Below are 13,169 nucleotides of genomic sequence, written 5' to 3'. Positions count from 1 at the left end.
CATGTGTACCTGTCTGTGTCATCCCCTCCCCATGTGTACCTGTCTGTGTCCCCGCCACCCCCTCCCCGTGTGTAACTGTCTGTGTATCCCCCACCCCCTGCCTGTGTGTACTCGTCTGTGTCCCCGCCACACTCAAAGCCTCCCCGTGTGTACCTGTCTGTGTCACACTCCCACCCCCTCCCCATGTATACCTGTCAGTGTCCACCCCTACACCCTCCCCGTGTTTATCTGCCTGTGTTCCCCCCACCCCCTCCCCATGTGTACCTGTGTCTCCCCACCCCCTCCCCGTGTGTACCTGTCTGTGTCCTCCCCACACCCTCCCCCTGTGTACCTGTCTGTGTCCCCCACCACCCCATGTGTAGATTAGATTACTTACAGTGTGGAAACAGGCCCTTCGGCCCAACAAGTCCACACCGACCCGCCGAAGCGCAACCCACCCATACCCCTACATTTACCCCTTACCTAACACTATGGGCAATTTAGCATGGCCAATTCACCTGACCTGCACATCTTTGGACTGTGGGAGGAAACCGGAGCACCCGGAGGAAACCCACGCAGACACGGGGAGAACATGCAAACTCCACACAGTCAGTCGCCTGAGGCGGGAATTGAACCCGGGTCTCTGGTGCTGTGAGGCTGCAGTGCTAACCACTGTGCCACCGTGCCGCCCACTCCCTCCCCCCGTGTAGTTGTCTGTGTTCCCCCAACCCCTGCCCGTGTGTACTTGTCTGTGTCCCCGCCACACTCAAAACCTCCCCGTGTGTACCTGTCTGTGTCCCCCCGACCCCCCCAATGTGTGTACCTGTCTGTGTCACCCCCACTCCCACCCCCTCCCCATGTGTACCTGTCTGTGTCCCCCCACCCCCTCCACATGTGTACCTGTCTGTGTCACCCCCACTCCCACCCCCTCCCCATGTGTACCTGTCTGTATCCGCCCACCCCTCCACATGTGTACCTGTCTGTGTTCCCCCATCCCCTCCCCGTGTGTACCTGTCTGTGTCCCCCCATCCCCTCCCCGTGTGTACCTGTCTGTGTTCCCCCATCCCCTCCCCCTGTGTACCTGTCTGTGTCCCCCCATCCCCTTCCCGTCTGTACCTGTCTGTGACCCCCCTCCCCAACCCCGTGTGTACCTGTCTGTGTCACACACATACCCTCCCCGTGTGTACTTGTCTGTGTCGCCCACCCATTCCCCGTGTGTACCTGTCTGTGTCCCCCCCACCACCTCCTTTTGAGTACCTGCCTGTGTCCCCCCACCCCATCTCCGTGTACCTGCCTGTGTTCCCACGAACCCCTCTCCGTGTGTACCTGTCTGTGTTCCCCCCACCCCCACCCCGTGTGTACCTGTCTGTGCTCCCCCACAACCTCCCCCTGTGTACCTGTCTGTGTCATCCCCCAGCCTCTCACCATGTGTACCTGTCTGTGACCCCCATCCCACCCCATGTGTACCTGTCTGTGTCCCCCACCCCTTCCCCATGTGTACCTGTCTGTGACCCCCATCCCACCCCATGTGTACCTGTCTGTGTCCCCCCACCCCTTCCCCATATGTACCTGTCTGTGTCCCCCCATCCCACCCCGTGTGTACCTGTCTGTGTCCCCCCATCCCACCCCGTGTGTACCTGTCTGTGTCCCCCCATCCCACCCCGTGTGTACCTGTCTGTGTCCCCCCATCCCCTCCCCGTGTGTACCTGTCTGTGATCCCCTCCCCCACCCCGTGTGTACCTGTCTGTGTCACACACACCCCCTCCCTGTGTGTACTTGTCTGTCCCCCCCCACACCCTCCCCGTGTGTACCTGTCTGTGTCATTCCCACACCCTCCCCGTGTGTAGTTGTCTGTGTCCTCCCCACCACCTCCCTTTGAGTACATGCCTGTGTTCCCCCATCCCTCCCCGTGTGTACCTGTCTGTGTCCCCCCCATCCCCTCCCCCTGTGTACCTGTCTGTGTCCCCCACACCCCCACCCCGTGTGTACCTGTCTGTGTCAACACCCACCCTCTCCCCGTGTGTACCTGTCTGTGTCACCCCCAGCCCCTCCCCATGTGTACTTGTCTCTGTTACCCCCACTCCCACCCTCTCCCCGTGTGTACCTGTCTGTTTCCCCACACTCATTCCCCGTGTGTATCTGTGTGTGACACACCCACCCCCACCCCCTCCCCGTGTGTACCTGTCTGTGTCACCCCCACCCCCTCCCCGTGTGGATCTGTCTGCGTCACCCCCACTCCCAGCCCCTCCCCGTGTGTACCTGTCTGTGTCCCCCACCCCCTCTCCATGTGGACCTCTCTGTGTCCCCCCAACCCCTACCCCCTCCCCGTGTGTACCTGTACGTGTCATCCGCACCGCCACCCCCTCCCCGAGTGTACATGTCTGTGTCCCTCCACCTACTTCCTGCGTGTACCTCTCTGTGTCCAGTCCCACCCCCAGCCCCTCCCCGTGTGTACTTGTCTCCGTCACCCCCACCCTCTCCCCATGTGTACCTGCCTGTGTCTCCCCCACCCCCTCCCTTTGTGTACCTGTCTGTGTCCCCTCCACCCACACACCCTCAATGTGTGTACCTGTCTGAGTCCCCCGCACACCCACCCCCTCCCCGTGTGTACCTGTCTGTGTCACCCCAACCCCCACCCCGTGTGTACCTGCCTGTGTCCTCCCACCTCCTCCCAGTGTGTTCCTGTCTGTGTTCCCCCATCCCCTCCCCGTGTGTACCTGTCCGTGTTCCCCCATCCCCTCCCCGTGTGTACCTGTCTGTGTTCACCCATCCCCTCTCCGTGTGTACCTGTCTGTGTCCCCCCATCCCCTCCCCGTGTGTACCTGTCTGTGTCACCCCCCCACTCCCTCCCTGTGTGTACCTGTCTGTGTTCACCCATCCCCTCCCCGTGTGTACCTGTCTGTGTTCCCCCCATCCCCTCCCCGTGTGTACCTGTCTGTGTTCCCCCCATCCCCTCCCCGTGTGTACCTGTCTGTGTTCCCCCCATCCCCTCCCCGTGTGTACCTGTCTGTGTTCCCCCCACCCCCTCCCTGTGTGTACCTGTCTGTGTTCCCCCCATCCCCTCCCCGTGTGTACCTGTCTGTGTTCACCCATCCCCTCCCCGTGTGTACCTGTCTGTGTTCACCCATCCCATCCCCGTGTGTACCTGTCTGTGTTCCCCCCACCCCCTCTCCGTGTGTACCTGTCTGTGTCCCCCCATCCTGTCCCTGTGTGTACCTGTCTGTCACCCCCCCCACTCCCTCCCTGTGTGTACCTGTCTGTGTACCCCCATCCCCACCCCGTGTGTACCTGTCTGTGACCCCCCCACCCCCTCTCCGTGTGTACCTGTTTGTGTCCCCACGCTCATTCCCTGTGTGTACCTGTGTGTGACATACCCACACCCATCCCCTCCCCGTGTGTACCTGTCTCGGTCACCCCCACCCTCTCCCTGTGTGTACCTGTCGATGTCACCCCACCCCCACCCCGTGTGTATTTGTCTGTGTTTCCCCCACCCCTCCACATGTGTACCTGTCTGTGTCCCCCCCACACCTACCCCCTTCCCGTGTGTACCTGTCTGTGTCCCCTCCACCCACAGACCCCCAATGTGTGTACCTGTCTGTGTCCCCCCCCCCAACCCCCTCTCCGTGTGTACCTGTCTGTGTCCCCTCCACCCACAGACCCCCAATGTGTGTACCTGTCTGAGTCCCCCCCCACCCCCTCTCCGTGTGTACCTGTTTGTGTCCCCACGCTCATTCCCCGTGTGTACCTGTGTGTGACACACCCACACCCACCCCCTCCCCGTGTGTTCCTGGCTGTGTCCCCCCCACCCCCTTCCCCGTGTGTACCTGTGTCCCCACACCCCCTCCCCATGTGTACCTGTCTGTGTCCCCGATACCCCCTCCCCGTGTGTACCTGTCTGTGTCATCCCCAGCCCCACCCCCTCCCTGTGTATTACTGTCTCTGTCTCCTGATGGTAAACAATATTTTAAAACATGTTTCATTGCGTTAACAGCTTCTTATCAAAGGAAATCTTCCTCAAGCTCCTCTGCCACTAACTAGAGGTAGGAATCTTTCTGGGAGTAGATGCTGCTGGTGTGTTCCCCATGGGAGGGAAGGGGGGGTTACACTGTGTGTGGTTACTGTGCCCAGGGTCTGCTTCTCCCACTCACTGACTGGTGGGTCAAAGAGCAACTCCCACAATTCCCCACTGAGCTTCGAGACTGCCCTCCTGGAGGTGCTGACCCTGGGGACATTGTGGGTTGTGGTGGAGAGCTGGGTGTGTCTGCTGGGGAAGCAGACCTTGTAGCATCTCACCCAGGATGTGGCCTCCTATTGGTCACTCTCTTTAACGTCCCTGGGGTTTCCTGTTGGCATCCCCAGGAGCCAGTCTGACTGGGACATGGAGAAGGAGGGATCTGCTGGGATTGGGCTGGTGTTAGAGGAAGGTTTCTGCTGGGATTGGGCTGGTGTTGGGGGGAGGGCTGTGCTGGGATCGGGCTGGTGTTGGGGGGAGGGCTGTGCTGGGATCGGGCTGGTGTTAAGGGGAGGGTTCTGCTGGGATCGGGCTGGTGTTAGGAGGAGCGCTGTGCTGTGATTTGGCTGGTGTTGGGGCAGGGCTGTGTTGGGATTGGGCTGGTGTTGAGGGAGGGCCGTGCTGGGATTGGGTTGGTGTTGGGGGAGGGTTTGGGCTGGTGTGGGCTGGTGTTGGGGGAGGGCCGTGCTGGGATTGGGCTGGTGTTGGGTGGAGGGCTGTGCTGGGAGTGGGCTGGTGTTGGGGGTTGGCTGTGCTGGGAGTGGGCTGGTGTTGGGGGTTGGCTGTGCTGGGATTAGGCTGGTTTTGGGGGAGGGCTGTGCTGGTATTGGGCTGGTGTTGGGTGGAGAGCCAGGCTGGGATTGGGCAGGTGTTGGGGGAGGGCTGTGCTAAGATTGGGCTGGTGTGGGAGGTGGGCCATGCTGGGGCTGGGCTGGTGGGATTGGGGGAGCGCTGTGCTGGGATTGGGCTGGTGTTGGGGAGCGGGCCACGCTGGGGTTGGGCTGGTGTTGGGGGGAGAGCCATGCTGGGATTGGGCTGGTGGGATTGGGGGGAGGGCTGTACTGGGATTGGGCTGGACTGGTGTTGTGGGAAGGCCGAGCTGGGACTGGGCTGGTGTTGGGAGAAGGGCTTTGCTGGGATTGGGCTGGTGTTGGGGGGAGAGCTGGTGTTAGGGGAGGGCTGTGCTGGGATTAGGCTGGTGTTGTGGGAGAGGGCCACACTGGGGCTGGACTGGTGTTGGGGAGGGTTGTGTTGGGGGAGGGCTTTGCTGGGGCTGGGCTGGTTTTGGGGGAGGCCCATGCTGGGACCGGCCTCGTCTTGGGGGAGGGCCGTGCTGGGACTGGGCTGGTGTTGGGTGGAGGGCTGTGCTGGGAGTGGGCTGGTGTTGGGGGTTGGTTGTGCTGGGAGTGGGCTGGTGTTGGGTGGAGGGCTGTGCTGGGAGTGGGCTGGTGTTGGGGGTTGGCTGTGCTGGGACTGGGCTGGTGTTGGGGGGATGGCTGTGCTGGGAGTGGGCTGGTGTTGGGGGTTGGCTGTGCTGGGAGTGGGCTGGTGTTGGGGGTTGGCTGTGCTGGGACTGGGCTGGTGTTGGGGGGATGGCTGTGCTGGGATTGGAGGAGGACTGTGCTGGGATTGGGCTGGTGTTGGGTGGAGGGCTGTGCTGGGAGTGGGCTGGTGTTGGGGGTTGGCTGTGCTGGGAGTGGGCTGGTGTTGGGGGTTGGCTGTGCTGGGACTGGGCTGGTGTTGGGGGGATGGCTGTGCTGGGATTGGAGGAGGACTGTGCTGGGATTGGGCTGGTGTTGGGGAGAGGGCCGTGCTGGGGCTGGGCTGGTGTTGGGGGAGGGCTGTGCTGGGGCTGGGCTGGTGTTGGGGGGAGGGCCGTGCTGGGATTGGGCTGGTGTTATGGGGAGGGCTGTGCTGGGATTGGGCTGGTGGGATTAGGGGAGGGCTGTGCTTGGATTGGGCTGGTTTTGGGAGAGGGCTATGCTGGGGCTGGGCTGGTGTTGGGGGAGGGCTGTGTTGGGACTGGGCTGGTGTTGGGGGAGGGCTGTGCTGGGACTGGGCTGGTGTTGGGGTAGGGCCGTGCTGGGATTGGGCTGATGTTGGGGGAGATCCATGCTGGGCTGGGCTGGTTTTGGGGGAGGCCCAGGCTGGGACCGGCCTCGTCTTGGGGGAGGGGCGTGCTGGGACTGGGCTGGTGTTGGGGGGATGGCTGTGCTGGGATTGGAGGAGGACTGTGCTGGGATTGGGCTGGTGTTGGGGAGAGGGCCGCACTGGGGCTGGGCTGGTGTTGGGGGAGGGCCGTGCTGGGGCTGGGCTGGTGTTGGGGGGAGGGCCGTGCTGGGATTGGGCTGGTGTTATGGGGAGGGCTGTGCTGGGATTGGGCTGGTGGGATTAGGGGAGGGCTGTGCTTGGATTGGGCTGGTTTTGGGAGAGGGCTATGCTGGGACTGGGCTGGTGTTGGGGGAGGGCTGTGTTGGGACTGGGCTGGTGTTGGGGGAGGGCTGTGCTGGGACTGGGCTGGTGTTGGGGTAGGGCCGTGCTGGGATTGGGCTGATGTTGGGGGAGATCCATGCTGGGCTGGGCTGGTTTTGGGGGAGGCCCAGGCTGGGACCGGCCTCGTCTTGGGGGAGGGGCGTGCTGGGACTGGGCTGGTGTTGGGGTAGGGCCGTGCTGTAAATGGGCTGGTGTTGGGGGAAGGCTGTGCTGGGATTGGGCTGGTGTTGGGGGAGGGCCATGATGGGTTTGGGGTGATGTTGAGGGAGGGTTGTGCTGGGATTGGGCTGGTGTTGGGGGGAGGGCTCTGCTGGGATTGGGCTGGTGTTGGGGGAGGGCTGTGCTGGGATTGGGCTGGTGTTGGGGGAGGGCTTTGCTGGAGCTGGGCTGGTGTTAGGGGTAGGGCTGTGCTGGGACTGGGCTGGTGTTGGGGGGAGGGCCGTGCTGGGATTGGGCTGGTGTTATGGGGAGGGCTGTGCTGGGATTGGGCTGGTGGGATTAGGGGAGGGCTGTGCTGGAACTGGGCTGGTGTTGGGGGAGGGCTGTGTTGGGACTGGGCTGGTGTTGGGGGAGGGCTGTGCTGGGACTGGGCTGGTGTTGGGGTAGGGCCGTGCTGGGATTGGGCTGGTGTTGGGGGAGATCCATGCTGGGTTGGGCTGGTGTTGGGGTAGGGCCGTGCTGGGATTGGGCTGGTGTTGGGGTAGGGCCGTGCTGTAAATGGGCTGGTGTTGGGGGAAGGCTGTGCTGGGATTGGGCTGGTGTTGGGGGAGGGCCATGATGGGTTTGGGGTGATGTTGAGGGAGGGTTGTGCTGGGATTGGGCTGGTGTTGGGGGGAGGGCTCTGCTGGGATTGGGCTGGTGTTGGGGGAGGGCTGTGCTGGGATTGGGCTGGTGTTGGGGGAGGGCTTTGCTGGAGCTGGGCTGGTGTTAGGGGTAGGGCTGTGCTGGGACTGGGCTGGTGTTGGGGGGAGGGCCGTGCTGGGATTGGGCTGGTGTTATGGGGAGGGCTGTGCTGGGATTGGGCTGGTGGGATTAGGGGAGGTCTGTGCTGGAACTGGGCTGGTGTTGGGGGAGGGCTGTGTTGGGACTGGGCTGGTGTTGGGGGAGGGCTGTGCTGGGACTGGGCTGGTGTTGGGGTAGGGCCGTGCTGGGATTGGGCTGGTGTTGGGGGAGATCCATGCTGGGTTTGGGCTGGTGTTGGGGTAGGGCCGTGCTGGGATTGGGCTGGTGTTGGGGTAGGGCCGTGCTGTAAATGGGCTGGTGTTGGGGGAAGGCTGTGCTGGGATTGGGCTGGTGTTGGGGGAGGGCCATGCTGGGTTTGGGGTGATGTTGAGGGAGGGTTGTGCTGGGATTGGGCTGGTGTTGGGGGGAGGGCTGTGCTGGGATTGGGCTGGTGTTGGGGGAGGGCTGTGCTGGGATTGGGCTGGTGTTGGGGGAGGGCTGTGCTGGAGCTGGACTGGTGTTAGGGGTAGGGCTGTGCTGGGACTGGGCTGGTGTTGGGGGAGGGCTGTGCTGGTATCGGGCTGGTGTTGGGGGAAGAGCTGGTGTTGTGGGAGGTCCATTCTGGGACTGGGCTGGTGTTAGGGGAGGGCTGTGGTGGGATTGGGCTGGTGTGGGACAGCCGTGCTGGTGCTGGGCTGGTGTTGGAGGAGGGCCATGCTGGGTTTGGGGTGATGTTGAGGGAGGGATGTGCTGGGATGGGCTGGTGTTGGGGGGAGGGCTGTGCTGGGATTGGGCTGGAGTTAGAGGGAGGTTTCTGCTGGGATTGGGCTGGTGTTGGGGGGAGGGCTGTGCTGGGATCGGGCTGGTGTTAGGAGGAGGGCTGTGCTGTGATTTGGCTGGTGTTGGGGCAGGGCTGTGTTGGGATTGGGCTGGTGTTGAGGGAGGGCCGTGCTGGGATTGGGTTGGTGTTGGGGAGGGTTTGGGCTGTTGTGGGAGGGCTGTGCTGGTGCTGGGCTGGTGTTGGGGGAGGGCAGTGCTGGGATTGGGCTGGTGTGGGAAGGCCGTGCTGGTGCTGGGCTGGTGTTGGGGGAGGGCCGTGCTGGGATTGGGCTGGTGTTGGGTGGAGGGCTGTGCTGGGAGTGGGCTGGTGTTGGGTGGAGAGCCAGGCTGGGATTGGGCAGGTGTTGGGGGAGGGCTGTGCTAAGATTGGGCTGGTGTGGGAGGGCCGTGCTGGTGCTGGGCTTGTGTTGGAGGTGGGCCTAGCTGGGGCTGGGCTGGTGGGATTGGGGGAGCGCTGTGCTGGGATTGGGCTGGTGTTGGGGAGCGGGCCACGCTGGGGTTGGGCTGGTGTTGGGGGGAGAGCCATGCTGGGATTGGGCTGGTGGGATTGGGGGAGGGCTGTACTGGGATTGGGCTGGACTGGTGTTGTGGGAAGGCCGAGCTGGGACTGGGCTGGTGTTGGGGGAAGGGCTGTGCTGGGATTGGGCTGGTGTTGGGGGTAGAGCTGGTGTTAGGGGAGGGCTGTGCTGGGATTAGGCTGGTATTGTGGGAGGGCTGTGCTGGGATTAGGCTAGTGGGATTGGGGGAGGGTTGTGCTGGGATTGGGCTGGTGTTGGGGAGAGGGCCACACTGGGGCTGGACTGGTGTTGGGGGAGGGTCGTGCTGGGCTGGTGTTGGGGGAGGGCTTTGCTGGGGCTGGGCTGGTTTTGGGGGAGGCCCATGCTGGGACCGGCCTCGTCTTGGGGGAGGGCCGTGCTGGGACTGGGCTGGTGTTGGGGGGATGGCTGTGCTGGGATTGGGCTGCTGGGATTGGAGGAGGACTGTGCTGGGATTGGGCTGGTGTTGGGGAGAGGGCCGCGCTGGGGCTGGGCTGGTGTTGGGGGGAGGGCCGTGCTGAGATTGGGCTGGTGTTATGGGGAGGGCTGTGCTGGGATTGGGCTGGTGTTGGGAGAGGGTTATGCTGGGACTGGGCTGGTGTTGGGGGAGGGCTGTGTTGGGACTGGGCTGGTGTTGGGGGAGGGCTGTGCTGGGACTGGTCTGGTGTTGGGGTAGGGCCGTGCTGGGATTGGGCTGGTGTTGGGGTAGGGCCGTGCTGTAAATGGGCTGGTGTTGGGGTAGGGCTGTGCTGGGATTGGGGTGATGTTGAGGGAGGGTTGTGCTGGGATTGGGGTGATGTTGAGGGAGGGTTGTGCTGGGATTGGGCTGGTGTTGGGGGAGGGCTGTGCTGGGATTGGGCTGGTGTTGGGGGAGGGCTGTGCTGGGATTGGGCTGGTGTTGGGGGAGGGCTGTGCTGGAGCTGGGCTGGTGTTAGGGGTAGGGCTGTGCTGGGACTGGGCTGGTGTTGGGGGGAGGGCCGTGCTGGGATTGGGCTGGTGTTATGGGGAGGGCTGTGCTGGGATTGGGCTGGTGGGATTAGGGGAGGGCTGTGCTGGGACTGGGCTGGTGTTGGGGGAGGGCTGTGTTGGAACTGGGCTGGTGTTGGGGGAGTGCTGTGCTGGGACTGGGCTGGTGTTGGGGTAGGGCCGTGCTGGGATTGGGCTGATGTTGGGGGAGATCCATGCTGGGTTTGGGCTGGTGTTGGGGTAGGGCCGTGCTGGGATTGGGCTGGTGTTGGGGTAGGGCCGTGCTGTAAATGGGCTGGTGTTGGGGGAAGGCTGTGCTGGGATTGGGCTGGTGTTGGGGGAGGGCCATGATGGGTTTGGGGTGATGTTGAGGGAGGGTTGTAGTGGGATTGGGCTGGTGTTGGGGGGAGGGCTGTGCTGGGATTGGGCTGGTGTTGGGGGAGGGCTGTGCTGGGATTGGGCTGGTGTTGGGGGAGGGCTGTGCTGGAGCTGGACTGGTGTTAGGGGTAGGGCTGTGCTGGGACTGGGCTGGTGTTGGGGGAGGGCTGTGCTGGTATCGGGCTGGTGTGGGGGGAAGAGCTGGTGTTGGGGGAGGGCCATTCTGGGACTGGGCTGGTGTTGGGGGACGGCTGTGGTGGGATTGGGCTGGTGTGGGACAGCCATGCTGGTGCTGGAGGAGGGCCGTGCTGGGGCTGGGCTGGTGTTGGGGTAGGGCCGTGCTGGGATTGGGCTGGTGTTGGGTGGAGAGCCGTGCTGGGATTGGGCTGGTGTTGGGGGGAGGGCTGTGCTGGAATCGGGCCGGTGTTTGGGATGAGCCGTGCTGGTATTGGGCTGGGACTGGGGGAGGGCTGTGCTGGGATTGGGCTAGTGTTGGGGGAGGGCCTTGCTGGGATTGGGCTGGTGTTGTGGGTGAGCTGTGCTGGTATTGAGCTGGTGTTGGGGGGAGGGCTGTACTGGGGCTGGGCTGGTGTTGGGGGAGGGCTGTGATGGGATAGGCCTGGTGGGTCTCATGTCAGCGGTAGGATACTTTGGAGACAATTCTGAAGGGGTGAATTAATACCCAGTTGGAAAGGCCGAAACATCGATTTCGAAGCTGCTTGGATGCTGCCTGAACTGTTGTGCTCTTCCAGCACCACTAACCCAGAATCTGGTTTCCAGCATCTGCAGTCATTGTTTTTACCTCGTTAAATAGCAATAGTCAGCCTGGCTTTGTCAGGGGGAGGTCATGCTGAATAAATGTGTTAGACTGGGATCACGTGTGTGGGTGAGTGAAGCTCAGTTGATGGGGTTTATATGGATTTTAGTGAAGCTTTTGACAAGGTGCCCTGTGGGAGACTGACTGAGATGGAATTCAGGGAGTGCGGGGTGATGTCTGATGGAGTTTGGTGGGAGTCGGGGGAGTGCGGGGTGATGTCTGATGGAGTTTGGTGGGAGTTGCGGGGAGTGCAGGGTGATGTCTGATGGAGTTTGGTAGGAGTCGGGGGGAGTGCGGGGTGATGTCTGATGGAGTTTGGTGGTGGGAGTCGGGGGCGAGTGTGGGGTGATGTCTGCTGGAGTTTGGTGGGAGTTGGGGGGAGTGCAGGGTGATGTCTGATGGAGTTTGGTAGGAGTCGGGGGGAGTGCGGGGTGATGTCTGATGGAGTTTGGTGGTGGGAGTCGGGGGCGAGTGTGGGGTGATGTTTGCTGGAGTTTGGTGGGAGTCGGGGGGAGTGCAGGGTGATGTCTGATGGAGTTTGGTGGGAGTCAGGGGGTGTGCGGGGTGATGTCTGATGGAGTTTGGTGGGAGTCGGGGGGAGTGCAGGGTGATGTCTGATGGAGTTTGGTGGGAGTCAGGGGGTGTGCGGGGTGATGTCTGATGGAGTTTGGTGGGAGTCGGGGGGAGTGTGGGGTGATGTCTGCTGGAGTTTGGTGGGAGTTGGGGAGAGTGCGGGGTGATGTCTGATGGAGTTTGGTGGGAGTCGGGGGGAGTGCAGGGTGATGTCTGATGGAGTTTGGTGGGAGTCGGGGGGAGTGCAGGGTGATGTCTGATGGAGTTTGGTGGGAGTCAGGGGGTGTGCGGGGTGATGTCTGCTGGTGTTAGTTGTCTCTGGGAGGCTCTGCTGGGTTTTCTCTGTCTCTAACCCGTGGCCTCACCCTGTAACCATCTCCTTTATTTCTCCTCCACAGCGGACTCTCGTGTCCCGCAGATATTCCTGGGAGTTCAGTCGTTGGCAACAGGATTATTTGAAGAACTGGGGAAGGGAGGGGAAGGGGGCAGGGTAGGAGGTGGGGGGGGGGGGGGGGGGGGTTTCTGTCACGTAAACAGTTCTCTATCCTGTAAAAGGGTGAGGGAACCTTGATTCTCAATGTTTGCTCCTGCTGATTTAAGCTTTGATTTGCACTGATCTTTGTACTGACTGTGGGATGCAGCTGAACTCAGTCACTTCAGCCTGAGGCTTGTTTTCAATGTTGTATTTTAACGGGTGAAGCCCCCTCATTGTGACTGGGCTGAAGGGAAGGGTCTCCATGGGAGAATGACTCAGCTCCAGCTCACTCCCTCACTCACTCCCTCACTCCCTCCCTCACTCACTCACTCACTCACTTACAGTCTGGCTGCTGTGTCGGACACATTCCCTGGTGCGGGACGTTCACACCCACTCAGTCCGACTGGCCCCTGACAGACTCTGGGATCCACAGGGATGGCCCCTCCCACCAGCCAGTCCCCCAGAGAGTCGAGGGGAGGGTGTGTGGGCCTGATTCCAGAGACCTTCAGTCCCAGTCAGTGGGGGCTACTGATACAGGGGGGGGCCTGCTTTGTGTGACCATTCAGGATCAGAGGGAAGTGCTTGATGATATGGGGCAGTGGGGGGTGGGGGGAGGAATGATCAGATTTATTTTTTTTGCAGCCGGTTGAAGACGGGACACTTTGTTATACTTTGCAAACACAATTCTGTCTCTGTAATTTTACAGTTTCTCGATTTGCCAATAAATGAGATTTGGGGACTGCACACTGTGTCTCTGTTAGTGTTGTACCTCAGGGTGAGGGGAATTACAATCTGTAACAAGGTATTGCCCAGATTTCCAATCGCTGTGTCTCTGCTTCCCAAAGGCTTGCTGTAACCAGAACTTTAACCTTTAGTTTGATGTAGCTCCAGCCTTTATCCTGCCGATATTCCCCGTGTGCCGGGGTCTGATTTCTTCTCTATGTTCATTTTCCAACGTACCACATTCTGCCCAGTTCAGCCTTAACTCTGAGCATAATCGGGACAGCACATGCACACACACACTGTGTGAGAGAGAAAGAGAGGGCAGTGTGTGCGTGTGTGTGAGAGTGAGAGAGAGGTGTGTGTGTGTGAGAGAGAGAGAGAGAGAGAGGGCAGTGTGTGTGTGTGAGAGAGAGGGCAGTGTGTGCATGTGTGAGA

General features: G+C 61.8%; 1 protein-coding gene across 2 annotated transcripts in view; it reads left to right on the top strand.

Moving 5' to 3' along the window:
* Nucleotides 1-12,750, top strand: part of LOC122541211 (class I histocompatibility antigen, F10 alpha chain-like) — a 44,208-nt gene extending 31,458 nt beyond the window's left edge. For both annotated transcript variants that reach the window (XM_087979763.1, XM_087979762.1), the window contains 2 exons: nt 3,971-4,019; nt 11,935-12,750. In XM_087979763.1, coding sequence (XP_087835889.1) covers nt 3,971-4,017 — 47 coding nt within the window. In that variant the 3' untranslated portion in view covers nt 4,018-4,019; nt 11,935-12,750. The remainder of the gene's footprint in view (nt 1-3,970; nt 4,020-11,934) is intronic.
* The last annotated feature ends 419 nt before the right edge of the window (nt 12,751-13,169 follow it).

Source organism: Chiloscyllium plagiosum, unplaced genomic scaffold (assembly GCF_037043375.1).
Source record: "Chiloscyllium plagiosum isolate Xiang-an unplaced genomic scaffold, Cpla_swu_hap1 HiC_scaffold_35, whole genome shotgun sequence".
In the NCBI taxonomy this organism is placed as follows: domain Eukaryota; kingdom Metazoa; phylum Chordata; class Chondrichthyes; order Orectolobiformes; family Hemiscylliidae; genus Chiloscyllium; species Chiloscyllium plagiosum.
The sequence above is the reverse complement of the archived record's forward strand: the minus strand, read 5'-3'. Positions and strand labels throughout refer to the sequence as shown.